The 26888-nt window shown below is 44.2% G+C and overlaps 1 protein-coding gene across 4 annotated transcripts in view; it reads left to right on the top strand.

Annotated features, from left to right (window-relative positions):
• The window catches only part of ABL1 (ABL proto-oncogene 1, non-receptor tyrosine kinase), an 84459-nt gene extending 58068 nt beyond the window's left edge, over window positions 1-26391 (top strand). For all 4 annotated transcript variants that reach the window (XM_067308841.1, XM_067308842.1, XM_067308843.1 and 1 more), the window contains 10 exons: window positions 1475-1648; window positions 2416-2711; window positions 9157-9429; window positions 13307-13391; window positions 13750-13927; window positions 16332-16516; window positions 18644-18796; window positions 19406-19495; window positions 19850-20014; window positions 22616-26391. In XM_067308841.1, the coding sequence (XP_067164942.1) occupies window positions 1475-1648; window positions 2416-2711; window positions 9157-9429; window positions 13307-13391; window positions 13750-13927; window positions 16332-16516; window positions 18644-18796; window positions 19406-19495; window positions 19850-20014; window positions 22616-24315 (3299 nt within the window). In that variant the 3' untranslated portion in view covers window positions 24316-26391. The remainder of the gene's footprint in view (window positions 1-1474; window positions 1649-2415; window positions 2712-9156; window positions 9430-13306; window positions 13392-13749; window positions 13928-16331; window positions 16517-18643; window positions 18797-19405; window positions 19496-19849; window positions 20015-22615) is intronic.
• Window positions 26392-26888: the final 497 nt, after the last annotated feature.

Here is a 26888-nt window from a genome sequence, read left to right as displayed (position 1 = left end):
AGTATTTCCCCATTGTTATTCTGGGCTTGTGCAGAATCCACACTTGGCAGCCAAAGGTTTTCTGGCATCAGTCATCTCAGTTTCACTGCTGTACTGGTACAGCTTATACCAGATTTTGGGACCAAATAAGCAATAATGTTACAAAAATATTTTGGTGCGATTGCATCTACCTTGCAGCTCCTTGCTAGTTAGTATTAAAAGTTGTAGAGAGCTGCACTCCCAGCTGACATGACAATGTTGAAGACACTTGGCCTGGGATTTCTCCTTCCACATCCCTGCGCAGAAAGGATATTTAGCCCTGAGCGGTAGGGAGCAGGCGGGAACTGATGCTGAGTAATGAAGAATGATTTCACGGCGCAGCGGTCGGATGCTCCAGTGCGTTTCCTGTTCCTCGCCCCGCCGCAGCGCTCGGTCCCTTCGCTGCGCTGACGCAATTGTTTATACACTTTGTTGTGACCTACATCAATGAACGCAATCCAGATGGAAAACAACCCCTCCGAAAAAAGATTTTCGCAGCTTATTATCCTGGGTTCATTCCAGCACAGTCACCCGCAAAGAGTTGCCAGCAAATTTGGAGGCAACCCCGAGCCATCACTGCCCCGAGCTCTGTGTCGCGCGGCGGTGGCCCTCCCCTGCACTCAGTGCGGAGGGCTTTGGAGGAGCGAGTGGCATAAATCCCCCGCTGTCCCTGGGCTTGCCTGGCCTTTCATTGTCCTTACTGAATATTGCATGCCCAACAGGCTGCAGTGCACAAAAAGCTTTGGCAATTGGTGTTCGCTTATCCGCGAAACTCAGTTTTTAGCAAACTCTTTCTCCCGAGGCATCTCAAGACTCCCGCAAATGTACAAAGCACGTTGTGCTAAGCAAAATCTCAGCTGCTCTCTGCTTTTGAGAGAGCAGCAAGGGAGAGAGATAGCAAAAAAGGCACAACCTTGTACTCAAATAAGAAGAGAAATGATTAAAAAATACTGTGAACTCCAGAAGTACTTACAATACCTAACTCTGGATATACCATGTCTTACAACTCTTGCCCTGCCCGACTCTCAGTACTTCACAATCTGGAGTTTTCATTTATAGGATAATTAAGAGATTTACCTTTTAAAAATTTTTTGGTTCTGTTTTTAAATCTAACTATTGCAGTAGTTAGGCACGAGCCAAAGGGTTTACAAGGCGGCAAACAGCCTGCGTGAGCAAAATTGACTGGAGGGAGAAAGAGGGGCTTTGCCTCTCCCCCATATCTGGGCGCCGGGGGAAGGATGGTGGGAGCCCGGCTGCACGTGGCTCTGGGACCGGCGTGGGCTGGGTATGTGGCAGCAGATTTGCCTTAAGGAATTGTCCGTATTTGGCCTTTTGATACATGAGGGCCACATACGTCGAGAAACGATGTAAATTAGAAGTGTAGTGTGTGGGTTAACCAGATGGCTTTTATCAGCAAAAATGAACCTGCTTTTTCCTCTTTGTCTCCCTCCTCCAGAAGCCCTTCAGAGGCCGGTAGTATCCGATTTTGAGCCCCAAGGTCTGAGTGAAGCAGCTCGCTGGAACTCCAAGGAAAACCTGCTGTCCTGTCCGAGCGAAAATGACCCCCATCTCTTTGTTGCACTGTATGATTTTGTGGCGAGTGGGGACAATACCCTCAGCATAACTAAAGGTAAGGCCACGGGGCACAACGGTGGTAGGAATGTGTGAGCAGGTGTAGAAGGAGAAACCACCATGGAACAACTGAGTTGTACACTAAACCCTATGGAATTTTTTTTACTGTGGGAATTCTTAAACAAATATTAATATTTCACAAAGTCATAACCTTTTAAAAGGTTAAAACTGTCTGAGGTTTTGTGCTGGACAAGAAATTGTTTACCAGAATGAAGGTCTCCACTAGGAGCAAGAATTTTAACTGAGAAGTTAAACTAAGCTGATTTTTTAGGTTGGCCTCTGTCCTTTGAATTGCTCTCCCAAATGCGATTCCTGTATGCAAAATGACTGTAGAGATGTAGTGTTTTCTTACTCAGTCCTTCTGTTCCTTGTGTGTACTCCAAGTCACGTCTGCTTCCTTTGCTAATCAAAATGATTTTTTTTTTTTTTTTTTTTTTTACACTATTTGTGCTCTTGTGTTCTCTGCTAGTCCTGTGAAGCCAACACATTTCAAGTATAATTTCCTGGATTCTTTCTTAAGCTCAAGCAGTATCAGAACTGCTGTAGAACCGTGTGAGGGTCTAACAAACTCCGAAGCATGCGTATGACTTTATTTGGCTTTGGTGGGTCCACTCAAGCTTAAAGAAATGCACGTGCTCCCTGCTCAGTCAGATATCTGTTCCTTTAGGAGATTCTTTAATGGTCTGCAAGCCAGCAGGAGCCCATCTTTGTACTCGGCTCCCAGCTTTGTCGAGTCTAATAACTATGTTTTCTTGTTGTGCTAAGGTGAAAAGCTCCGTGTCCTGGGCTACAACCACAATGGGGAATGGTGCGAGGCCCAAACGAAGAACGGACAAGGCTGGGTCCCCAGCAACTACATCACCCCGGTGAACAGCTTGGAGAAACATTCCTGGTATCACGGACCGGTGTCGCGCAACGCTGCCGAGTACCTTCTGAGTAGTGGAATCAATGGCAGCTTTCTCGTGCGAGAGAGTGAGAGCAGCCCGGGACAGAGATCTATTTCGCTGAGATATGAAGGAAGGGTGTACCACTACAGGATAAACACTGCATCCGACGGAAAGGTAGGCAGCACGCTGTCCAGGCTGCGAAAGAAAACCTTGCTGGGATACTTTATCCACCGACTGTACAAGGTCAAGTAGTAACAATTGAATTGTGCAGCGCTGAATGCTAATTGCAGTATTCATCATTTATAGTTGTAATAAGCTGTAATATTCTGTCAAAGCTAGGAGGAAACAAGTTTATTCCTTTAGCAAACTTCCAGTAAGGTATAACACAGCTCAGTAGCGAAACACATTAAGGTCAAAAATATTAGAGTTATGTCAGAGCTGAATGCTATAGCTATCATTAATAACATACTCTAAGGATGGATTTTCGTCCTGTACATTCAGAAAATAATCTCTTGGACTTGAGAGACTATCAAATAAGACAAATCTGTGCTTGTCCCTAATAATCCTGTAAATATTAGGGACAGAATAACTTCACAACTATTCCTCGCAATTTTTTAACTACTACTTTGGTTTCTCCACAGTATTTCATGTGAACAGTGAAGACAGGGTAGGCACTTTCGCTTTTATGTGGACCCAGTTTCTGGCTTCCTTGTTTTCGATTTGTTTTTTTGTGTGCTACAATAGTGTTGCAATGCCTTGCTTATGGATGCTGCAGGGAAATATTAGCTTAAAAGTGTATTTTCTTGCAGGTTTTTTTTTTTTTTCATGGAAACCGTTCTGTTGGCATTTGATTTTGGAAAATCTTGTTTTTAATGAATTTATTTTAATAAGTGACTCCTTAAATCCTGCACAGGATTGCAGTATTGCAGTGTGGATCTGGAGCGTGGTTACTGAGGCCCTTTTTGCTAGCATCTAGTAGTTGACAGATTCTGTGCCATTAAAATATTAAAAAGAAAGAAAGAAAAAAAAAAAAAAAAGCATAGTGGTGGCCTGCCATGGCTAATTTTCCTGTGTGCCATGAAAGCTTTGTTCTTCTCACAGCAATGGGTGACAGCAAAATCTTTAGTACAAGAAGGTGGTTATTGAGTAAAAATCTTTAGTAAAAGAATGTAGGTAATGAGTCCATATTGCTTCCTATTAATCAGATTCATCGCTCTAAAATCTTTAAGATAATCAGATTTTATTCAGTAATGCAACATGTTTTATCTGCTTTTGCAGACAGATTGTAATTGAGAAGAATCTGGGCATGTTCTTTAAGACAACATGCTTCCAAGCGATGGTGCTTTGCTTCTTCCTTTTTCCTCCTGTGTAGACACACTCTGTGCTCAAAATAACCGGTGTGGGATGCCGATATACTGCGTACTCTGAGGACTACATGGCAGTCCGGAATAATTTTCCTTCTCCCGTCTCTGTAGTTGATATTCCTTCCTTTCAAATTGATGCTGGGAGATGAGCAATGTTCACATGTGAGCGGACTGAGCCAGGGCCTCCTGTAAATAAGCACCTTGTCTGTGATGCTATAGCACGTGTTGCCCATTTTAGCTGTATAAGGGTTTGGCGCATGAAGGCTTTCAACCTGGCAGAGCTGTTTTTATCCCCCCAAAACCCTTCTGCGGAGCTACAATAATCAGTTCAGGTCTGTATTAGCCAGGTTAACTGCTCATTTTCCACACAGTTGCTTTAATTAGTGTCTTTGAGAAAAGGTGCAGGTCAGCACAACTGATTAAAACAGGTCTGCAGTTGATGGTGTTGGAAGTACAAAATCCAGACGTAGCAGAAAAGGCAGCAGAGCAGGAGAGCTCCGGCTCCCGGGCTTCGGTGGTCCTGCTGGGGCGAACGAAGAGGCGGCCGCCGTCCTCCCCAGTCCTGTGCCAGCGGCTCGCAGCCCTGCTGAAGAGTTTGCCCAGCTTTGCCAGGTCTGCGCCATGGGTGCTGGCGTGTCAAACCACACTGGTTTCCATTTGAGCTACCAAACGGGGCCGTGACGTGCGGCAGCCGAGCGGTAGACGTGCTGCCAGCTCCGCGGCAGGTTAACAGCTCTGCCGCCTGCTCCGTCCCCGGCCGGGCTGGGGGATGCAGCTCTCGGTCACCCTATCCCCGCTTGCCAAAGCCTGGTTAAGTCGGAAAGAAAAACAGCTACGATCCGTGCTTTCCCTCTGCGTAATGGAGACTGCCGGGCTGGGGTCCCGCCGGTCTGACCTGCTGGTGTCGTCCTCTGTTACCGCCGTGCAGCATCGCGTGTCCCTCCGAAAGGAAAGCGCTTACCTGCAGCTCCCCGAGCACCCGGGGCCTTCGCAGCCTGCTAGGTCATTAGTCAGCCTGTCCGAGGAATTCAGTGTCTGCCAGCATTACCATTGGGATGAACGGCTTTGGTGGGTCGTATCCTGTGACTGAGAATATACGGTATCAGGAGCAAGAGGTGTGACAGAAGCACGTGGAACAACTGCTGCTTGGCGTGGAAACGTGCTGTGCATAGCACTGCCTTTATTCAGCCGTTTTTTTCTAAAGAAATATTGAAGGGACTAGGAAGAGACAAGTACGTCTTAATTTTAGCAGCACTTAAACTGAACTCATTGGGTTTCAACAACTTTAAAAAAATATGTATATCCTAAGGGAATTTTCTCTTTACCTCCCAATTTAATGGGTCATCTTCTTCTGGACCATCTCTTTAAATTTTGGAGGGAATGCGTTAACAATGACTTTACTTGATTGGTTGGCACAGGGCAGCTGGTCATTTGGTAAACCACTTCCGTGGTACAGAGGACTCGGTTTTCCTGACTTGATAGTACTTGCGGCAAAGCCTCCTACTGAGTGACCAACCTGAACAAGCAGCGTTGTCCAGCCACTTCACAAAATCCTGTTATTCTCTGTGTCAGGGACCCCAGGGCTGTGTCTTGTCTGGCTCTGTCCCCGTTTCCTCTTGGAGCTTCCAGTGGTTTAGCTGGATGCAGATTTGCTCTTTTATCATGGGTCTTTGTGGATTTTTTGTGTGGACTTTTAATTTTGTCTGCTGACTGCGGGGGAGAAATCCCTTCGGCTTAAGGACGCATGGGAGGGCAGCATGGGTCAGTTTATCCACCCTAGTAAAACACACTAGCCAGCATTAACAGAAGAAGATGTGGTCTGATGGCAGAAGCTGTGGATGAGCAGCTGATTTGCACAAGCAGAGCAGCCTGGAGCCCCTGGAAACAGGGCCGGCGTCACAGTTTGGCTGGCGATACACGGAAATTGCCTCCTTTAGTACATCGGCAACGTAGCCAGGAAGCAAACTGCGTGAGCCTCCTACGTAACCTCACATGCGGCAGAGACGTCAAGGCTGTTACCTCTTCGTGAGCACAGTTAGCAGCAACAGGCAGTTTTTTGGGGGAATTTTATTGAACAAGCGGTTTGCGCTAAGCCTCGGTAAAAGGGGTCAGTGGAGAAGGGAGGTTGCAGCGAGACGCCTGAGCGTGTACGCGGCTCCTTGCGCTGCGGCGGTAGCGTGCCGCTCATAGCCGCTCGCTGTTTCATCTTCTCGGGATGCATGCCTCAAATTCCAGATGAAGATTTAAACACGTCATCATAACTCTGGTTTGCATTAGTGCTGATAGGAAGTAAGGCCTTCGGGAGTTCGTGCTCAGATTTAATCCCTGAGAGTTTAGGAAACTCTGCCTACAGAATGGGTATGTGTGTTGTTGTTGGTTTTTTTGTTTTTGTTTTTTTAATGTAAAGGGAAATCTTTACGTGTGTTAAAGTATGGAGTGTTGTTTTATGGCCTGAACAGGGTGATTCAGAGTTCTGTTCCCCATCCTGCTAAGGGTTTGCTGTGAAACCTCTGGCCAGTTATTTAACTTTCTTTCTCCATCTGTAATAAGATCATATAATCTGTCACACAAAAGATCTGATACCTCTAATTTCAATGAGATTTTGAGATCATGAAATATAAGCCAAATAAAAGCATTGACAGCTTCCTTTTGCATTCTTCCCTAATATTTCCAAGTGATACCAGAGTTCAGCATGATTTTCTACATCCATACTTTTAGATTTTACTCTTCAATGTAATTTGTGAACTGCTAGTACCAGAAATTGTTCCCAAACAGGTGTGGTTTGTTTTAGCTCTCTGGACCCCTGGCTAACGCTCGTGATCATAAGAACTCTTTGGTTCTTGCCTTGCAGCTGTAAAAACCTCTTTTATGCTGTCACTCTTCTGTTCTCAGGAACATCTGTTTTTGAGGTGACTTCACCTCTTTCCCTGTGAAAGGTGTTTTTCTTATCATAGTGTTGAAATGAGATTTGATCTAGTTACGTCACCGAAAGAATGTTTGACCCATTTTGGTACAGGATTGAGAACATGCTCCCCAGGAGGATGCCTCTGTTTTCTAGAGATACAAGTTTCCATAGGAGCTTTGCTATCAGCAAATGTATCAAAAGAAAAATAAGAGTGAAGGGAAAGTGGATTTTTCCAGTCTAGTGTGTAAAGCCCTCCCACTGTGAGTGTACGTGTGCATCCAAAAGTAACGGGGTTGTCACCAGAGGAGCTGCTTGCATGGCTTTTGTTCAAGTAGTGATAGAAAGATTAGCCACTGTGCGTGTTCTCCCCTTCCCTGGAGTTCAGGTGCTGCTGCCCTCTGAGGAAATGCCATTTTAACCAGGAGTTATGATTTCACATCGGTGGAAGGGTAGGCTTCTGTGGTTGCCTTTTTTGGGTGCCGAATGCTCTGTAGTGCTCGTTTCCCGGAAACCTTACCAAGGGATAGAGGGATAACTTGAAAGCCAACAGCCCCAGTACCTGCCCCCTGCAGTAGCCCCACCTGGCTGTGCCCTGGCTGTGGGGCGGCTGTTCATGTGCGTGCTTTGCCGGTTTGGGTTACGCTGTGAGGCTGAGCTGAGCGTTTTACCTTTCTGCAGCATGGCTTTTAGATAAATCCATGGCATACATAGATTGGCAGTTTCTGCCAATAGTGATAAACTATAATAATCGCTATACATACTTCAGCATTTAGCTCATTCTCAAAAACCCAACTAGGAAATTGGGCAAGTGTCACTCTAACCCTTTGTGACTTTCTTGGATGATACAGCTGCTCTTTTCACTCACCTTTTCTTATTCATAGTCCTTCTGATCTCTCATGCTTGAGGATATTTGACCTTCTCCAGTGCCTCTCATTCCCTCTGTTTGAGTTTGCTGTACTAAGCAGATGTCCACAAAGAAGGAACATCCGTACAGCAATTGCCAAGCTCCAGTCCAGAGGCTCTGCTCAACTTTGAGGGCTTTTTTCTCCCTCCAAACATTTTTCTCTCTTGCAATGCATCACCCTTTTCTCTTGGGCACACTCGCTTTTTGCTGGAGCTTCACAGACACATTTTCTTTTTCCGTCCAAAAATTCTGTCTAGGTGGAAGAAGCGGAATTTGGCCCGAAGTCTGGGATTTCAGGATGCCTGGCAGCCCTGTCAGCTTCCTGGCCTCCCGAAATCCCAGACAGATGGCCACTGCACAAGCACTGATGAACTCTTCAGTGCATATACAAGTAAGAGGCATTCAGGAAATCTGAGCATAGCTATCTACATATAATGTACACAGTAGGACCAGTGCGTTGCACTCTTTTCCTAGTGCATAAGTCAGTATTTCATGGACAGAAATAAGGGAGGCTAGCACAGCGCTGCTTTCAGCAAGGTTGTCCCTTGCCAGACCTTGGTCTTTTATAAGAAACAAGGAGGCCTTCCATCTTCTGTGTACTGCTTCTAGCATAGGCTGTTGCACCAGTGAAACAGAACTTTTTCCTTCTGCTTCAGATATTATCATCATTTTTTTATTATATTTCCAGCTTTTGTCACCTTCCCTAGTAGAAGACTGGGGTTGAGTGTGAAAGCTGGAAATACAGAGTTGTGATGCGAAGGAGTCACTTGTCTAGTATCCTTAATAGGTTTTTAGCCTCAAAATGCATCTTCAGTATAAATATTAAAAAGGTAACAAAGCGTGGGCTACCATGCCCCACAGCAGGCTCTCATTCAAAGGTAATGCTTTTACTCCTGTGCAATGCCTCTGTACAGAGACCTTAAAGTGTGTTATTGGTCTGTGCCCGTCACAGGAAAGGAACAGACCAGCTGTCTAACTTCACGCTCAATACTATGCAGAAGCTTAGGCCAAACGCAGGGAAGCCACCAATGTGCTAATGAAACTTCAAGGAGAATTTAGGCAGGTAAAATGTCATAACCGAAATAGTAATGTGTTCAAGACACTGAGGTGAGCAACCCCTACTCTTCAAAACACAATCTTTACTGATTAGCCTTATGAAAAAAGACATTTTAAGCAACAGCATGCCAATCTAATGATATTTTGCAATCATTAAGTCCATACTGTTTCAGAGAAGTCCATGGGTTTTCTCTGAATCTATGGATTTCCTCTGTAAGCATTGATTTTTCTTGTCTCTGAGCTAGTTAGAGAGCAGGTTGAGCTCATAGGATTGCAGGCTGAGTAGAGGTGATACAACACGCTGCTGTCCCAATTTTACAATGTAGTTTCTACATAAATGCCCCAATGTGCATTATGTGAACAAACTTTCTCTTTCTCCTTGCTTCCTAGTTGTATGTCTCTTCAGAGAGCCGCTTCAACACTTTAGCAGAGTTAGTCCATCATCATTCGACTGTAGCAGATGGCCTCATCACCACTCTACACTACCCAGCACCCAAACGCAATAAACCCACTATTTATGGAGTATCTCCAAACTACGACAAATGGGAGATAGAACGAACTGACATCACTATGAAGCACAAGCTCGGTGGCGGACAGTATGGAGAGGTGTACGAAGGAGTCTGGAAGAAGTACAACCTTACAGTGGCTGTGAAGACTCTAAAGGTAAGGCTCAAATCTCTGAGCTTTCCTGTTCATCTCCTTTCAGCAGGAACAGAGTTCCGGCTGTGGGCCTGTCCTCAGCCGTAGGTAGGCAATTCGGGTTGGTTACAGCCCTTTCTTTCCATACCATAGGTCTGGAAAAGAGACTTTGTCATTAAGTCCCTTCCACTGGGTATTTTTGGAGGAACTTGATTCTGTTATGGCTGTATGTGATACCCGAAACAGTTGTAACTAAGGAGGAGGATGTTAACAGTGCAATTTTTACTTTAGAGCAGAAGAAACCTTAGAAAAGTAAATAGTGCTGTGACGTCTCACATTCAGGCGATGGCAAAGGTGAGCTGTTCACAGATGAACACATTGATACAAGCTGCTATAATAAGGAAAATTGTGGACTGTGACTCATGCAACTTAAAATTCAAAAGCTGTGTTTCAGAGAGACTTTTAATGCTTTGATTTTTTGTCTTATGTGGCATCTTTCCCAAAGGACAAGCTCCCTATGTACCTGGAAACCCTGAGTAGTTGTTCACAGCTGTTTACAATCAAAAGATACAAGAGGAGTAAAAAGTGTATCCAAGCTAAAATACATTAAATTTTGTAAGTGGCTTTAACAAGGAATCAGATAATCGGAGTTCTGTTTCTGGCTCTGCACTCTAATTTCTCTGTAGCTTGGTTTCCTTGTCTCTTGAAATGCAAATAATGCTCTGTCAGTTCATAGGGTCATTGCTTAATTCATTTATGTTTATAAAAGTGTCTTGAGATCTTCTGGCACCTTCTGCACACATTGCATTTAATTGCTTAATAAGAGTTTATGCTAACTTGACACCATGTTCTCCTTCCTCGAATGGGGATGTGGTTTGGGCTTACAGAAACAAACAGAAGAGGGTTTGTGTTTGTTTCTTTCTGTTTTTTTGCACAGGGAATTTTTAAGTGCAGAGAACTGTGTAGATGTTTTAGTGTCAGCGGAAGAAAGTTTCCTTGATTTGGGGCAGATATTTCTTCCTTACTTGCTGCACAATGGCTACGTCAGTATTTCTGGGTCACTATGGTTGCGGGAAGTATTTTCATTTTGGCCTTTTGTTGTTCACTGGAGATTCCCGTTGCTGCTCCCCAGCCGAGAAGAGCCGGAGCGCCCGCTTGCGCAGGGAGCGGGTGACACCTAGCGTCACCGGTGCCCAGATCCCGTCGCGCTGGCTGGCGTGTGAGCGCTGTCAGGCTGCTGGAGCCGGGATGCGAGCAGGTTGAACAAAATGCTTGTTTATCGGTGAAAGAAGAGAGCAACTGTTTCCTGGAGCATTCAGTTTGCTGTAACATCTCTAGTTTTAGTGTGAGGATACCTGATGTCTTCACGTTTTTTGTTTGCTCCAAATAGTAATTGTTTCATTCCTTTCTTCTTCCCCCAAAACCTATCAACACAGGCAGACTGTGTGTTAGCCTATAGGATATCTGTGCATAAGGAGAAGCCTCAATACCACCCCATGGTTGTTTTGAATGTTTTAAATAAATATTTAATGAAACATGACTAAGAGTAGTTCATAATGTAATGTGGAGCAGCATGTTCCACTGGGAAATGTCAGAATATCCAAAGAGAGTCTTGAGGAAAAACCTCAGTCTGAAAATATGCACACTAAAACCATCTTTAAAAGCAGATTTATAATCCACCTTCCTTAACTCCATCAGTCTGCTGCCTGACAGGTGGGATTATGGCTTTCTTCAAAGTTTTGGGAAATATTTTGAAATCACCTTTATATTCCAATTCTATGTGGGAAAACAAGCCCTCAGCAGCTTCTTCACAAATGCTCAAATGACTCTCTCTATTTTCCTATGAGAGAATATTTTTCAAAACTTCATATGTCTCTTCTTGTTCCTTGCCCAGCTACCTCAGGTATTGTGTAAGAAAGGATAAAGGAGAGGGAAAACTAGAAGAAAGAAACCTTTCAGCTTCTTTTCGAACAGTGATGTTTAGGAACGCCCAGTTGTTGTTCAGTTTTCCCTCGAGTGTCTAAATGTAGCTCACAGCTAGCTCAGAAGACTAGAAGAAGACAATAAGAGGCAAAAGTAGCACATAGTGTTTTTCAGTTGCATTTAACTGTGGAGTGCTAGCCGCTGTGCTGGCGCTGAGCAGTTTCCCATTAAGATATTCCCCTGGAAACTCGGTGAAGTGGACAGGATGCTTCAGTATTTATGAGGGTCTTTTATTGTACCACGACACACTTTGTGCGCACCAGGTAGGCAGGGACCTGGTAACTGGCGGTGAAGCCTTGTGACCTGCCTGTGGTTGGGCTCAATCCAGCTGCTGTTGACGGTTACCAAAACCTGTTGCTCTGTGAGGGCCAGAGGACCACTTAATGGTTGAACTGTTGTGAGCTGGTCATCTCAGCACGTTTCTCGTTGCACAGATGTCTAGGCTGCATCCCTTAGGACTGCCCTTTTCTTTTTTTTTTTGAGCGGAGAAGCCTATGTTTTAAACCAGGCACATGCAACCCTAGTGTCCCTTGATGTGGCTTCTTTAAGTCAAAGTTGAGGTATGATCCTGTTCTCTGCTAGGAAAATATTGCTGAAACCGTTTTACTTATTCTGTGGTTTTATACAGTGGAAGATTGAAACTGGATAAGTTTGATCCTTTCCATGAGACTCTATTTTCAGAGAGATCATTGTTACAGTGATTCTCTGTGCGTTTCCCTTCTATTGAATTAGTCACTGAGAGGTAGGAGACTTAAAACAATGGAGCAGCCCCACAGAACAAACCTGTCAGAGTTTGCATAGCATACGTAAGGTAAGTGCATATTTAGGGTCATTTTGCAACTTGGATTATTAACCCAGTTTCTTTTGCCAAAGAAAATGGTTTAAAGTTCTGCTCGCAAGGACCTTTGCGCTATTAGAATTGACAGAGAGTGTTCAGAAAATTACAGCTGCCAATCAAACTAATTGGCAACGAATAGTAAATGATGGAATGAAACTGTTTGAAAAAAGGTTCTTGTTGCTAACTGCAAAGCAGAATGCTGGCTGGATCTTACGGCGGCGGCAGCAGCCCTCTGTTATCATTCTCACCAGCAGCAGTAAATCCTTTCCAATCCTTCCTTAAAACACTTTGTCCATGTAGGCTGTCAGCATTAATCCACCACTGAAAAAAACATGGATATAGAAAGAAACGTTGCTTTAGAAATAGATCTATATTTTTGCACCACTTTGAAATGACCTTCTGGCCATCTGGGGTATATTTGCTGCAGAATATATGTCTTTTGAGCAAGACTGTATCTTCCTCAGTTTTGTGTTGTGCCAAGCAACTTTATGGCGCTCAGCAAATAGGTAGTGACACGTCTGCCTGGAACATTTAGGTTGTGGGTCAGGCACTGAAAGCCAGAAATGGAATCCGTGAAACCTCGGGCTTTCAGTTATGGAGTAACTGCCATGGCTCCTGCTTCGTTGTCTGAAAGTGGGCATTCCTTGCCCATACCCTGTGAAAATGGGGGTCTGCATTTCAGCAGTTTCTCAGGCACTTGATTGTGGTCTATACTTCTTTTTTTTTTTTCTTATTTCTTCCCTTACTGTTTATTTTATGTTACCTTTTTTTCCTGTTAGGTGCGCATCTAGCCTTTCCCTTTTTAACTCCTGAGTGGTCCTGCACAAAAGGGATATGGATCTTTTTTGCCCCAAAACTCCTGTTAGAATAATGATGATGAAATCTATTTTTAAAAATTCTACAAAAAACCCCCACAGTATTCCTAACTCCCTGGCATTGTGTTGCAGCTACAGGGAAAAACTACCTTGAAAGAACTGTGGTTTATATTGTCGGTTTGTGGGTTTTTTTCTGTCCTCAAACAAAAATCTGCTCCTCTTTTGTGCGCGCTGGCCTTGCTAATGCGATCCTATTGTTCTGCAGGAGGATACCATGGAGGTGGAAGAGTTCTTGAAAGAAGCTGCAGTAATGAAGGAGATCAAGCATCCGAACTTGGTGCAATTATTAGGTAAGTGATAAATACCAAGCAGAGGGATTTGAACTAAACCCTTGTGCAGTGATATGGATGTTAAGGAGCAGATAAGCTGCTTACCGTACCAAGGCTTTAAATACAGGCACTTATTGTCTGGCAAAATTTGCAATTTGTACCAGTAATACATGATTTTTAATGATCTCTTCTCTCTAACATTTAAGTTGCAAGAGTCTTAAGCAGGAAATTAAAACTGTCTATTAACCAATTCCAAGCAAAATTCGTTCTATATGTAAGCACTGTATTTCTACCTTCTAGGGCTATAAATTGCCCTGGGGGGAAAAAACTGAAGGTGCACTGATCTTCTCCAACATTCAAGCTTTATGTTGGTCCCTAGGGGTATGCACACGGGAACCTCCTTTCTACATCATTACGGAGTTCATGACATACGGGAATCTGTTGGATTATCTGCGTGAGTGTAACCGTCAGGAGGTGAATGCTGTGGTGCTACTGTATATGGCAACTCAGATCTCCTCAGCCATGGAGTACCTGGAGAAGAAAAACTTCATTCACAGGTAGGAGGGACACAGAGCACCCCTGAATCTCAAGCACCAAAAAACCCTTGATTTATTTTCCTGCCTTTCAGATTATCACAGCACTGAATTCAGATGTGGTAGGTGTCCTACATTTAACACCCTAGTGTGTTGTATTCTGCTACAGTGTGTTATCCTGTCTGTAGGCTGGTCTTCACATTGCTTTTCTGCCAGGGTAGTTTTTCTTACTTTCGCAGTAGATGCAGGTTAAAGATGTGTCAGTACTTACATATTTTTGACAAGGGCCTTAAATATAAATGCTTCCTAAAATAATAGGCTCTTAATGGACCGGATAAGCTACTGCTCTTGCTTGGTTCTAACAACCATTTAAAACTGATGTAGACTGATGTTGCTTCTGTGTGTGCAGGTGCTCACAGGAAAGCCACCCACTTAGTGCCTTTTGTCACATGTTCATTTTTGTTTCAGCTTTCTTTTTTTTTTTTCTTCTTTCCATCTCTGTAGGGATTGTTTTCCACTATTGTCCAGATTGCGTCTTTCCCTTTAATAAGCATCTTTGCAGTCTTAAAGTCTTAGAGACTTTGACCTTTAAGTGTGCTGCAGTTATGGCTAGGGCTTTGCATTCTTTGTCTGTAGAAATGGCCTCCTAGCAATATAATGACACATCCTGGACAAAGGTTTGAGAGTTGCTGAGTTTAATACAAGATGTTCTCTGTGCCATAGTGTGACCTTTCCTACCCAATTAGCTGGAATATGAAATCAGCAAATGTTTTTTCATAGAGACAAATATGAAGATTGTGTGTAAAGTTCTAGGTGTTCCTCTAAGACGGACGTTGCTTTTGCTGCATGAAAGCCCTGTTCAAATGCTTCTGTCAGTCAATAAAGTGAATGGTGGTGCTGCAAATTAAAATTGCTAGCCTTTGATTTGCTCTGTTGAAAGTATTTCATCCCTTCAGCCTGGAGGAAGTGAACTTTAAAAACTGTTTTGTTTGAATCCCATTTGTCTGCTCTCTTGTTCATTTTCATTTCCTCTTATTTCTGATGACCCATTTATCTAAAATACATAGCGTTTTGCCTTATCTGCCACCCCCACACCCACCTACCCAATTATTTTAAGAGTGTTGTCACAATTCACATCCATGGATTCAAATGCTGGGCTGTGACCTCATTTAATGAGTCAGGAAGGGGGAGGAATTTGATTATGAAGAAGAGCTATTGTTTAGACACACATTGTAGTAATCAGCACTGGTAAGAAGGCATATTCAGAAACACTGAAAATGTATTGGACCTTTAGTAAGACGTACTTTTTTTTAAAGTTTATTCTGCGTTGAGCAGAACAAGTAAAAGAAAGCAGAGTCTGCCTCGTATCTAAAGAATATCTCACTTTAGCTTTCTGGTAAAATCAATTTTTAATTCATTGTAACACAGTCTGAAAAAAGTGTTTTTAGCAAAACCTAATATTAAGATAAACATATTCCTGTGCTTCACCTTTTTATACTCATCAAACATTTCTGATGGTACTGGCAGCATGTCTGAGCCAGGGAGGTGACAAATGCAATTTGTGCATCCCTCACCTGCCAGGGTAGAGGCAGGTGAAATGTGGAGGAAAAGCTTAATTGGATTATTGCCCGTTATTTTAAACAGGTAAGTACTGACAGCAGAAGCCACAATAGTTTTGAAAAGGCCAAAAGCTCTCCTGTTTGAAGATTTGAGCTTCTTCTAATTGAAAGGTTAATAAGAAACTGTATTTACACCCAGTTGTCCTGCAGCTGCATCTTCAGGCTTTCTTCCACCTTCTCATGAGGCAGGTGGGATTACAGCTTTTACAGGTGCAGCCTCTGTGTGGTCCATATGGTCAGGTGCCTTTTTTTTTTTTTTTTTTTTTTTTTAGGTATGGTATGAAAAAGTTGTTGTAAGATGTAGTACGCTTGGGAGGAAGAAGAGGGTGGCTGGAGGTGAAACCTGGTGGTTCAGCAGGGACTGGGCAAAGAGGAGTTCTGGGTAGCGAGGGGTGTTTTTGTTGTTGAAGGTGACTGAAGTGTTAGAGAGGTGGGGAAAAAGAGAAGCATGAGACTTTCTTTTTTTTATTATTCAGTGCTCATCCTTGGCTATTGATAACTTGAGCACTGACATTTCTTTATATTATTTTTATCCTGAGGGTGGCAGCTTTTATTGAAAGTGAGGGGGCTTCTTGAAGCTTTCATTTCAAATAAAAAAAAAAAGTTTGGATGACAGTCTTAGAAAGCAGGAATGGAAAATAACTTTCCCTCTTACATGTATGCGCATAACTATATAATTTTTGTGTAAACCCTGATCAAAAAAAATCACATGCAGGCCCAGGTTTCTTCAGGAGCAGCAGGTCTCCTTGCTATTGTTAACAGCGAGATGATGAAGACTTCTCATGGCCTATTTTTGTTCTTGTTTTTAGGGATCTTGCTGCCAGAAACTGCCTTGTAGGGGAGAACCACTTGGTGAAGGTGGCAGATTTTGGCCTGAGCAGGCTAATGACGGGTGATACATACACTGCCCACGCTGGAGCAAAATTCCCAATCAAGTGGACTGCCCCAGAAAGTCTGGCCTACAACAAGTTCTCCATTAAATCTGATGTCTGGGGTAAGAATTTGCATGTACAAATTAATTCAGCTTGTAGTCGTCTTTTCCAGGACTGTGAAAGAAGGACATTTGTGAAACGTTTCAGGAGAGCATGTTTCCTGGTTTAAGCCATACTGTTCTATAAGCTTTTGTCAGAGTTCGGAAATTAATCCCAGCTAAAAACAGAGGCTGCTGAGCTTTTTTTAATAGACTGGGAGGCCCCATATGTGTACAGCTATCTACATGCAGACCAGACTTTATATGTGTGAATTGTTGGCAAGTATGAAAATAAAGCATGCTGTAGTGTTTATACAAATGTATGAAATGGGGCTGGAGGGCACTGATACTACTGACTTGATAGGGTTCTGGTACAGAATTGTGAAGCAATATACTGTTATATAGCCAAGAACTTTCAAACTACTTTCAGGAAGAAAGTGAGGATCTGGTTCATTTTATGTTAAAAAAAAAAAAAATTATGTATATGTGTCTAGTGATAGCTCCAAGCTCATCTTTCTGCATTTTAAAAGAATAATCTTTCGAATGAGATGAGCAGAAGCAGCGAGAAAATTTGATGACAAATGGTTATTGAAGAGCCCTGAGGTGCTGGTGATAAGACTAGGCTTAGCTAAATGGAGCTAAATTCTATGGAATCTGACCACAAAAATTCTCATTGTTCTTTTTATCAGCCTTTCTTTGAGTTTTATATCTCTGTCATAGCTGTTGGTCAAATTTTCAAAAGTGCCCAGTGACATAAGATAGAAGTCTGTGGGACTTGGTCCCAAAGGTTCTTGGAAATTGTTATCCTTAGCATCTCCTATGTATGAAACATCAGAGAGTAGTGAAGCAGCAATGAAGTTTTTTGGAGTTTCTGGGAAACTGGACAGAAAAAGGTTTTATTTTGAAGGAATTGCTAGGAGATGGCTAACATGAATGTTTTGGTGATGGGGGAGGAAGACCCAAAGCAGCTTGCCAAGGAGTATGTGATCGCTGACCAAAGCGATTTTTCTGCTTTCTGTTGGCATGTGATGGTGCTGGTGGCTGAGGAGCACCCACGACAGTCTCAAAGGATGCTGCCGTATTCCTGTGCTGGCTGCAGGGATCCCCGTTACATTTAAGTAGTAGAGCACTTTAGGAGAAAAGATCAGAAAGGAATATTGAGTACCTTTAGGGTTAGCCCAACCTTGCCTGGCCATAGCCGGGGTGGGAGCCTTCGGAGTCAGATGAGAGCGAGCAGGCTGTCCCCAGGAGCCACTGCTGCTGCCAGCTGGGCAAGAGTTTAGACTCTTTCACCTTGCTGCCTGAAGACAGAAATCACACAGTGGTGCATAGAAATGTCTAACATAAATTGCCCTTGGTGACGTTACCATGTAACGTGATGTGATTTCCTTACTTATGCAGAATTGTAATCGCTTTCTCTTCAGGTTAAGAACAGAATACGGTGACTGAACTAATTATTGCAGGTTGTTGACCTGGTGTTGGGTCTCTTCTGCGTGCCAAATTCCTGGGTTAGTCGCATGGTCTCGATGTTGACCCGTGTCCCGGTCAAGCTCTGGGGCTTGAATGCCTCGCCTGTGTTAAGGGGACAGTTTCTGAATTGCCTGTTGTGCTTTCTGTGCAGCTTTCCCCGTGGTCAAAACGCCTCGCCCCGTCCTTGTCTTGTTGCATCCACTGCTGGGTCCCGGGTTTCCCCTCTAGGTCGCAGGGGGGGCCCTCTTTCAGCAAAAGAGGGCCCCTCAAAAGCACTGCACCGCTGCAGCGTGCGAGTCGTCTAGGGAGAGGCTGGAGATGAGAGAGGAGCTGTCAAATTGGCAGAGACACTGCAGTGCAGCAGGGAAACAGTTTCAGCTAATCCACTGTGAAGTCTCTTAATTGTGCCTTTAATAGGACTTGAAGGATCTTGGGGTGTTCAGGTTTGAGACAACTGATACATTGCAAATTAGTCTAATTCTACCCTGTCATATCGCGGGAGACTTGTCTGTGCTGACAAAGAGGCTTGTTATGCTGCTTTAACATTTAAGCTGCTGTTGAGCAGGGGATCCAAGCCACCTAGAGCTGGTTTAAGTATGCAGCACTGTTTACTGACTATTCCCACTAACCATCCTCTCAAATTTAAGGTGAAAACAAAGCTTATTGATTTCTTCACTGCAGCCTTCGGCGTTCTACTGTGGGAAATTGCGACGTATGGCATGTCCCCTTACCCTGGGATTGACCTGTCTCAGGTCTATGAGCTGCTGGAGAAAGATTACCGTATGGAGCGCCCCGAAGGCTGTCCTGAGAAAGTTTATGAGCTCATGAGAGCATGTAAGTGTTGTAAAGCCCTGCAAATGCAAATGCTGCTTTTAGCTCTGCAGAGATGCAGTAAAAGTGCCCGGATCTGGTCACGTGCAGCAAGGCACGAGGAACCCTCTGCATTTCCAGGGAAGATGCAATGCCGTGTGGAAGTGCTCGGTTAAAACTGCTTTGCCTGGAGGATGAAAACACTATGAAGGCAGCTATTCTTTCTACTGGGAGCGCATAGGCCTGTGGGAGAGATTTGGTTTTCAGCTCAGTGTTTTATCTCCTGTTTTGTGACAATTTAAAGAAAAGCTTGTGCTCTGAGGATGAAGGAGAAGCTTCATTAGTCTTCTTAAGGGATTGAGTATTGCTCTTCCACTGCGGCCTTTTAATATGTGACTTATGGTGTGATTTTTTTTTTTTTTTTTTTTTCTTCCCAGAGGTGCTCAGCACCTACAGTTACTTCGGCTCGGTGGTGGTTGTAGATACCCAGCACCCTTCAAATCAGGTTTCTGTGTTGATATTTTATCTCGCCCATTTTATAAAAAGGGGACTGTGATAGCTAGTTCCTCCTGGTGTAGTGTAATGAATGTCTATAAGGCTGGCTGGAGGTTTTGAGTGTTGTTGTTTTTTCAGGTTGGCAGTGGAGCCCTTCAGATAGGCCCTCGTTTGCAGAGATCCATCAGGCCTTTGAAACGATGTTTCAGGAATCCAGCATATCGGATGGTAGGTCTGGTTCCCTCTTTGCTGTTTATGGAGGTGGGACAAAGAGTAACTGCATCCTTAACACTGTATGTAGCTCCTTTTAGATAACTTCACGGGCTGCTTTGCAGTGAAACTCAGTCATACGTTGTACTACCTGGTATAAACTGTGCAGAATGCAGAGAGATGCATTTACACATGGGCTTTTTCTGTGTATAGGCGTGTGTCTGATTTTAAAGGGCCAGATGGCTGAACAGCCTTCAGGAGCCTTTGTGCTGTTTGCTTTTCTTTTGTGCTATTAACTCAGAGCAGCTCAATAGTTTTTATCTTATTTTAATTACAGTGATTTTTTTTTTTTTCTTCTTCTGTGCACTGCAGAGGTGGAGAAGGAATTGGGAAAGAAGGGCATGAGGAGTGTAGTGAGTAACTTTCTCCAAGCCCCAGAGTTACCAACCAAAACAAGAACATCAAGGAGAGCTACTGAAAGCAAAGATGCCAATGAGAGCTTGGAGACAGCACATGCTCGAGGCCAGGGGGAATGTGGTAGGTTTTATTTAAAGTCATTATTCCTTCAGGAAATACAAAGGAAAACAAAATATATGGCCAGCTCTGGGTCATCACCTAGAAAAAGACGCGTCTAATGACAGGTGACTTTCTGGATAAGTATTGTGTTTCCAGGCAACAGGCTGCTGAGTTTGTTTTCCTGGATTAAAAACTCTTTTTATCGTTTTTTGCGGAAAGGTAGGTTGTTAATCTTGGGACCAGATACGAACACACAGCAGCCAGGAGTGTGAATCCTTAGCTGCCTGAGAGACTGATGCTATACCTGCTGTTGCTTAGAAAAGCCCTAGAAGTTCTTTTAACTTGATGGCTGTTGCCTACAGTTCCATATAGACCAGAGCCCAAGCACAGAGCACACCGATCCTGTTGTCTTCCCTGGCAGGGGATCGGTGGGATCTTCCACTGCAGCTGAGTGCTGCGTAATCCGCTGTGTTCAAGCCTCTTTACACCACCACACTGTGTAATTTAAAGCAGGACAATTGCTCGGGTTTAGCAAGCCCCATAAGGGAGGTTTCTTCACTGTTCCATCATACCAGGTTTGTGCTTGCGGCACTGAGGAGTATTACCTTTGGCAGGTACCAAATACAATTTCAGCAAGGGACACAGAGGTATTTACAGTATCTTCCATGAAATTAAACTCTCAATCAATTTCTTAAAGCACTTACCTTCCATTCTGAGGTAATGAAAGCAATGGTTAAACACTGAATGTAGATTTGTATTCAGTTCATTTGAAAAATAACAGTGTAAAACAAAACACAATTTTGCAAGTGTGTTGGTCTTTTCCAGCTCCTGTTAGAGGTGCCTTCTCTGACCATTCATATTACTGCCATCTTTTGCGTAATGACAAAGCTACCTAATACTACATATTTCAGTAGCAAAAGTGCCTCTAGACAAAAATGGAAAAAAAGGTGGAAATGTAAAATGTTGGAAAAAGAAAGTATTAGTATCAGTGGCTTAAACAGAAAGGAAGGTTATGTATAGAAGGGCTCGGAAACATACTGATTTATAAATAGTGACTTAATTTTCTAATGAAAATACAGAGAATCTTCTATTCCTTTAGGAAAAAGTCATGAAAAATGAGCACAGTATGCCTGTATTTATTTGTTATAACCCAATTAATACAACACCGTTAAAGACCAGTAGTAAATCTGGCCTGCCATATATAGGAAATGTAATTGCCTAGTATTATAAGCTTTGAAGTAAAATAACTTCATTTGAAATACTTAAGGGCTTTGTGAGATTCAAGTGCAGCAGGAATAATATGATTTTAACATTATGCTGAGAATTATTTCACTCTTTATTATGAAAGAAAATATCTCACGTAAAAGTTTTATTGCAGTTTCCCCTTTAATTGTCAGTGTTTCCATAGCAAGTCCTGTGGCTGGAAGCAGATCCTCATTGAAAGCTGCTGGTTTCCCACAGCTGGAATCTCCACAGCTCCACTATTTCTAGACGCAGTAAGGCCATGGCCTCCCAAAGTGCTCTGGGAGCTCTTCTGGTTGTCCAGATCAACATTAGTTGACATGTATGAATAGTTTAAATGCACATGGACCTATGGAAGCATGCTGTCTTCCCAAAGTACGCAACTAGTTTTCTTCAAGTTCCCCCTCCTCAACCAAAGTCCCCCTCCTCAACCAAAATCCCACGCTTAACGTGGCATTCGCTGATGAGTGACTAAGAAGTAACCTGCTTTCCCTCTATAACTGCTTCATCTCCCTTCTTACTGCCTACTCGAGCTGTAAATGTATATGCTGCCCTGAGGGCATTCCTCTCTTGAATTAGAGAGCCGTCTGAATGCCTGACCTGGGAATGAGACCTCCTGTCAGTCAAATACAGGCACCTTCAGGACTCAGTATAAATTTCTTATAAACCACTATTCATTTTTAAATACCTCTTGTAAGTGGAGAAAGGGTCACCCCATCATTTCCTTCTGGAGCTAAAGGAGGTGGTTACTCTCACTTTCCTCCATTATTATACAAGGCTGGCTGTCTTCACAGTGAGGCAACCAGAAGTGTTCAGCTGTCAGAGGGGGTCTTGATTTCTGCTTGTGAAAAAGTTATTTCCATTCCCTGCAAAGGATGACATCAGGAAAGGAGGTTTTGAGTATCAGAGTCTAAATGAACAGGGAGAGTGGGGATTGAGGTGGGTTGCAGAGAAGCCTTATTAATTCAGAGGGTCAGCTGTTCCAAAGACAGCAACAGCACAGGGACTAAAGAAAAGGCCTCCTAATATTTATCTGCTTCACACTGTCAAGTTTAGGCAAGTCTCCACGTGTGATAGTGGGAAAATGTAAACATTTTGTATTTGTACATTGCTGTTTAAATCAGAAACCTACTGGGAGAGTAGGTTGGCAACCAAGTCCTATATGGACCAGTTCAAAAATGAATGCAGGCAAGATTAGGGACCACATTCAATCCAGGCTTCAGTGCAGCTGTACTTGCTTTACTTCTGGTCTGAAGTTGGCTCTCTGTTTACAGAACCTGCACCTTTTCGGAGGTGCTGCAGTGGTCTGATCCTGGAGAAAAACAAGTTGTTCTGTCTGTTGAGGCAAAGCTCAGTAGGCTCTTTTCTCTTCCCTTGCAGACCCTCTGGAGCATGAACCTGCCATTTCTCCCTTGCTTCCACGGAAGGAAAGGGTGGCCATGGAAAGCAATTTGAACGAAGATGAGAGGTTGCTTCCAAAAGATAAAAAACCCAACCTCTTCAGTGCCCTTATCAAGAAGAAGAAGAAGACTGCCCCTACTCCTCCAAAAAGGAGCAGTTCCTTCAGAGAGATGGACGGCCACTCGGACCGCAAGGCAGGAGGGGAGGAGGAGGGCAGGGATGCTGGCAATGGAGCTTTCATTGCGCCTCCTACAGACACAGCTGACCCCTCCAAGTTTCAGAGCCCAAGCAATGGGGCTGGTGTCACCAACGGGGTTGTTGCTGGGAACTCTGGGTTTTTATCTCCCCACTTACGGAAGAAGTCCAGCACGATGAGCAGCAGCCGGGGAGTGGCTGGTGAAGAGGAGAGTAGTTCCAACTCCAGCAAGCGTTTCTTACGGTCCTGCTCAGCCTCCTGTGTGCCCCACGGAGCAAAGGACACAGAGTGGAAATCTGTGACTCTGCCTCGGGATTTGCAGTCCACAGGGCGCCAGTTTGATTCCTCCACCTTTGGCGGGCACAAAAGTGAAAAGCCAGCACTGCCTCGGAAGCGGGCAAATGAAGCCAAGACTGACACTGCTGTCAGGGGAACAGTGACCCCTCCTCCACGGCTGCTTAAGAAAAATGAAGAGACCACTGATGATGTGTTCAAAGATGCAGAGTCAAGTCCTGGCTCCAGCCCTCCCACTCTGACGCCAAAACTTGGCCGTAGGCAACCTGCTGCCCCTCCTTCCTCCAGTGTGCTCCACAAGGATGATGGAGTCAAATCCAGTGCCTTAGGTACCACTGTGACGATGGACCAAGGTTCTGCTGCCAAACCCAGTTCTGCTGGGTTTGCAGGTGCCAGCAAGGCTTCTACTGAGGAGCCACGAATGAGGAGGCTCAAGCAGACCTCAGAGTCGGCAGGGAAGGACAAAGGGAAGTTATCAAAGCTGAAACCAGCCCCTCCACTTCCACTCTCTTCATCCTCCATTGGCAAGCCTGGAAAAGTATCTCACAGTCCCAGCCATGAAGCAGCAGCAGATGTGGTGTCTGGTCCTAAATCCAAACAGTTGACTCAGGTTGCGGATGCTGCGAGCAGTGATGCTGTCAAGCCAAACCAGTCAGGGGAAGGTGTGAAAAAGCTGGGGATCCCCTCTGTACCAAAGCCACAGTCCTCTACAAAGCTGCTGATGAGCACAGCAACCCAAGCTGCCTCTTCCTCATCCGTACCCTCTGCCCCTGGTGGGGACCAGCCATCATCCACAGCTTTCATCCCTCTCATATCCACCAGGGTCTCGCTGCGGAAGACCCGACAGCCCCCAGAGAGGATTGCCAGTGGCACCATCACTAAAGGAGTGGTATTGGAAAGCACTGAGGCTCTGCGGATCGCCATCAGCAAGAACTCTGAACAAATGGCAAGCCACAGCGCTGTCTTGGAGGCTGGCAAGAACCTCTACACCTTCTGTGTGAGTTATGTGGACTCCATTCAACAGATGAGAAACAAATTTGCCTTTCGGGAGGCCATCAATAAGCTGGAGAATAACTTACGGGAGCTTCAGATCTGCCCAGCCACAGCTGGCAGTGGTCCTGCAGCCACCCAGGACTTTAGCAAACTTCTCAGTTCGGTGAAAGAAATCAGTGACATTGTTCAGAGGTAGCAGAAGCCAAGTTAAAAAAAAAAAAAAAAATCACAATGGGCCAAAGCCAACTGTGGAGATAATTACAGCATGTGTGGACTGACAAAGGACCAGGGTCTTCAGGTTAGGGACGTGCAAAAGACACAGACTGTCAATGGATGCCCCAGCTCCAAAGAGCAGGGCTATGTTCAAGAGGCACTTTCCACCCTCTTAACCCAGGTTCCCTGTGTATCATAAACTCGCAATCGTCTTATCTGTGGAGTTCTTGCCTTGTGGACTACAAGTCTAAATGCTGATGTCACACCATGCCTTTTTATTAATATTTTATTGTTCTGGACAGGCCATTAAGACTGAAGTGAGACTGGTGGACACTGAGATGCTGTCCTCCTCTGGAGGACTTCCTACTGCATTTTCATTTCCTCCCTCTGCCCCACTGTACACAAGGATGAGCGTTTGAATAGCAATATACCCACTGCTTTTCTTGAGGGAGTTGCAGCACATAACCCTGGCCTGAGTTGGACATTTACCTGACATAAATGCAACAGATTGGGAGCTTGGGAGGCGTGGTGGTGGGGGAAATTTTTAGTGTAACTTTTTAATGACAGAACACTACAAGTGATGTTTACCCAAATTCTTCCTGTGATTCCACCTGCTGCCCTTCATAGCTGTGTTTTCAGCAATTTCTTGATGTTGTTGAGCCCAGATGAGTTGCTTGGGTTCAAAATTTTGCAAACAGCACCCACTAATGTAGTGGCACAGGAGCCTGTTTGTGGATCTCTCTTGGTAGCGATGAAGGTCTGAAGAAGAAAAACATTGCTGTCATACTCTTGTGAGATTTAATATCAACTGGGCTGGAGTTTGGGGTGGAGGGTTGCAGAGCATGTCTGGGAGCAGTAGGCTGGTGCTGAGCAAGGAATTACTGCATCACTCAGCAAGGGACAGAAAGGTTACAGCAGGGGGGAGATAGCTTAGGATGAGCTCAAAGATACCGCTGTGCCTCCAGCGGCTGTTTCAGCTGAGTTTGCACATCGCAGATGGGCAAGAACTGCTGTTCGTCTAGTTGAATTTCCAGCCACTTCTATTCTATGAGCTCCAGAGGAGCAATGAGCAGAGATAAGAGCTGTATCAGAGCTGCCTTCGGCTCTCCCACAGAGTCCTGTGCTTTGGGGGGGGCCGTGACACCTCCCTTTCTGTGCCAATGCTAAATCCCATTGAAGAGCTCAAATGCCAGTACTTTGGGGTTGAAACCATCAGTTACCTTCATGCCTGTGTGGTTCCATCCAGCATCAAACAAGGATCTGTGAAGACTGGACACTTCTCTTGGGTGCATCTCCCAAGGACACTGCCACAAAACGCTGACAGCAGGACTCCTGGGCTGCCTTTCCAAGGTCCTGTGACCTTCCCAACTAATGCAACACGACTGGGAACTAACTGTGACTTGTGACAATAGTGAAAGAACAAGGTTTAGGGCTATTAACAGTGCAATTTAACTCCTTTTAACAGTTCCAAACGAGGAAAAAAAAAAAAACCATTTTTCCATGTCCTGTTCTCCCTGTAACTCTTGTGACCCTTATTGTGTATCTTCAACACTAATTGCCTTCAATTGTATTTTATTATTTTCTCTTTGGAACTGTTTGTTTTGTATATGATTTCCAGTAGTTCACTCTTTTGTGTGTTCACGCCACTTCTCGCCCTCACAAACAGCCGTGACTTAACACATGACAAATGTTTAAAAGAAAATACACATTTCTGCCACAGGCTGCCTTTAAAAATGTAAGAAAAAAAATCCTTGGACTGTCTCTTTTCTGGAGGTACTGTTTTTACTTTGATAACATATTGTGCCACTATATTATACATTTGTATCTTGTTATTACACACTTTTGTAGACTTGTCTTTTATACAGTGTGTAAATAGCTCTGTCCTTCATCTCTGTGACACTTAAGGGGGTTGTTTCCCCTTTATTTTGGTCCAGTGCAGATTGTTTCTGTACATGACTTTCAATTCTTCCTCCTCTCTCTGTTTCATTTTTTTTGATTCATTTTTTATTCCAGTCTCTCTTGCGTAGTATATTTAAAAATAAATCAATGTTGAGGAAAACTTGTGTTTGTCTGTTAACAAGGCTTTCCAAACCCGGTTAACTCTCCCTAGACGCTGCACTTGAAAAGAGGCATTCCCTGTTCCAGGGGTTCCCTGGGGCCTTCTGGGACACCAGGCTGCTCGCAAACAGGCGGCAGCGAGTTGCTAGATCCTTTTGACCTAGCTTTGAAAACTCAGGAAAGCAACAGCAACAACAACAACAAAAAAAGATGCGCGGAATAAAGACTATGTTGTCACCTGTTTCGAGGCAAAGACTTTGTTGCTTTGAATGAGATTTAAATCATGGATTTGACTCTAAACTTTCCTCCAAATACTGTTGTTAATTCAGTTTGTATTCTGTGTTTCAGCTGCCATTGGGTTTTTTTTCCTCCTCTGCTGCGAAATGACCTGTGAGTTTCTCTTCTCGAGCAGTTCTGGCTGCTCCCTCCCTGATCCCTCGTAGTGCAGCGGCCGTCTGAGACGCTTGGCGTGGTGCTCTGAGCGCAGACCAGGAGCAA

This window comes from Apteryx mantelli, chromosome 21, assembly GCF_036417845.1.
Source record: "Apteryx mantelli isolate bAptMan1 chromosome 21, bAptMan1.hap1, whole genome shotgun sequence".
In the NCBI taxonomy this organism is placed as follows: domain Eukaryota; kingdom Metazoa; phylum Chordata; class Aves; order Apterygiformes; family Apterygidae; genus Apteryx; species Apteryx mantelli.
The sequence above is the reverse complement of the archived record's forward strand: the minus strand, read 5'-3'. Positions and strand labels throughout refer to the sequence as shown.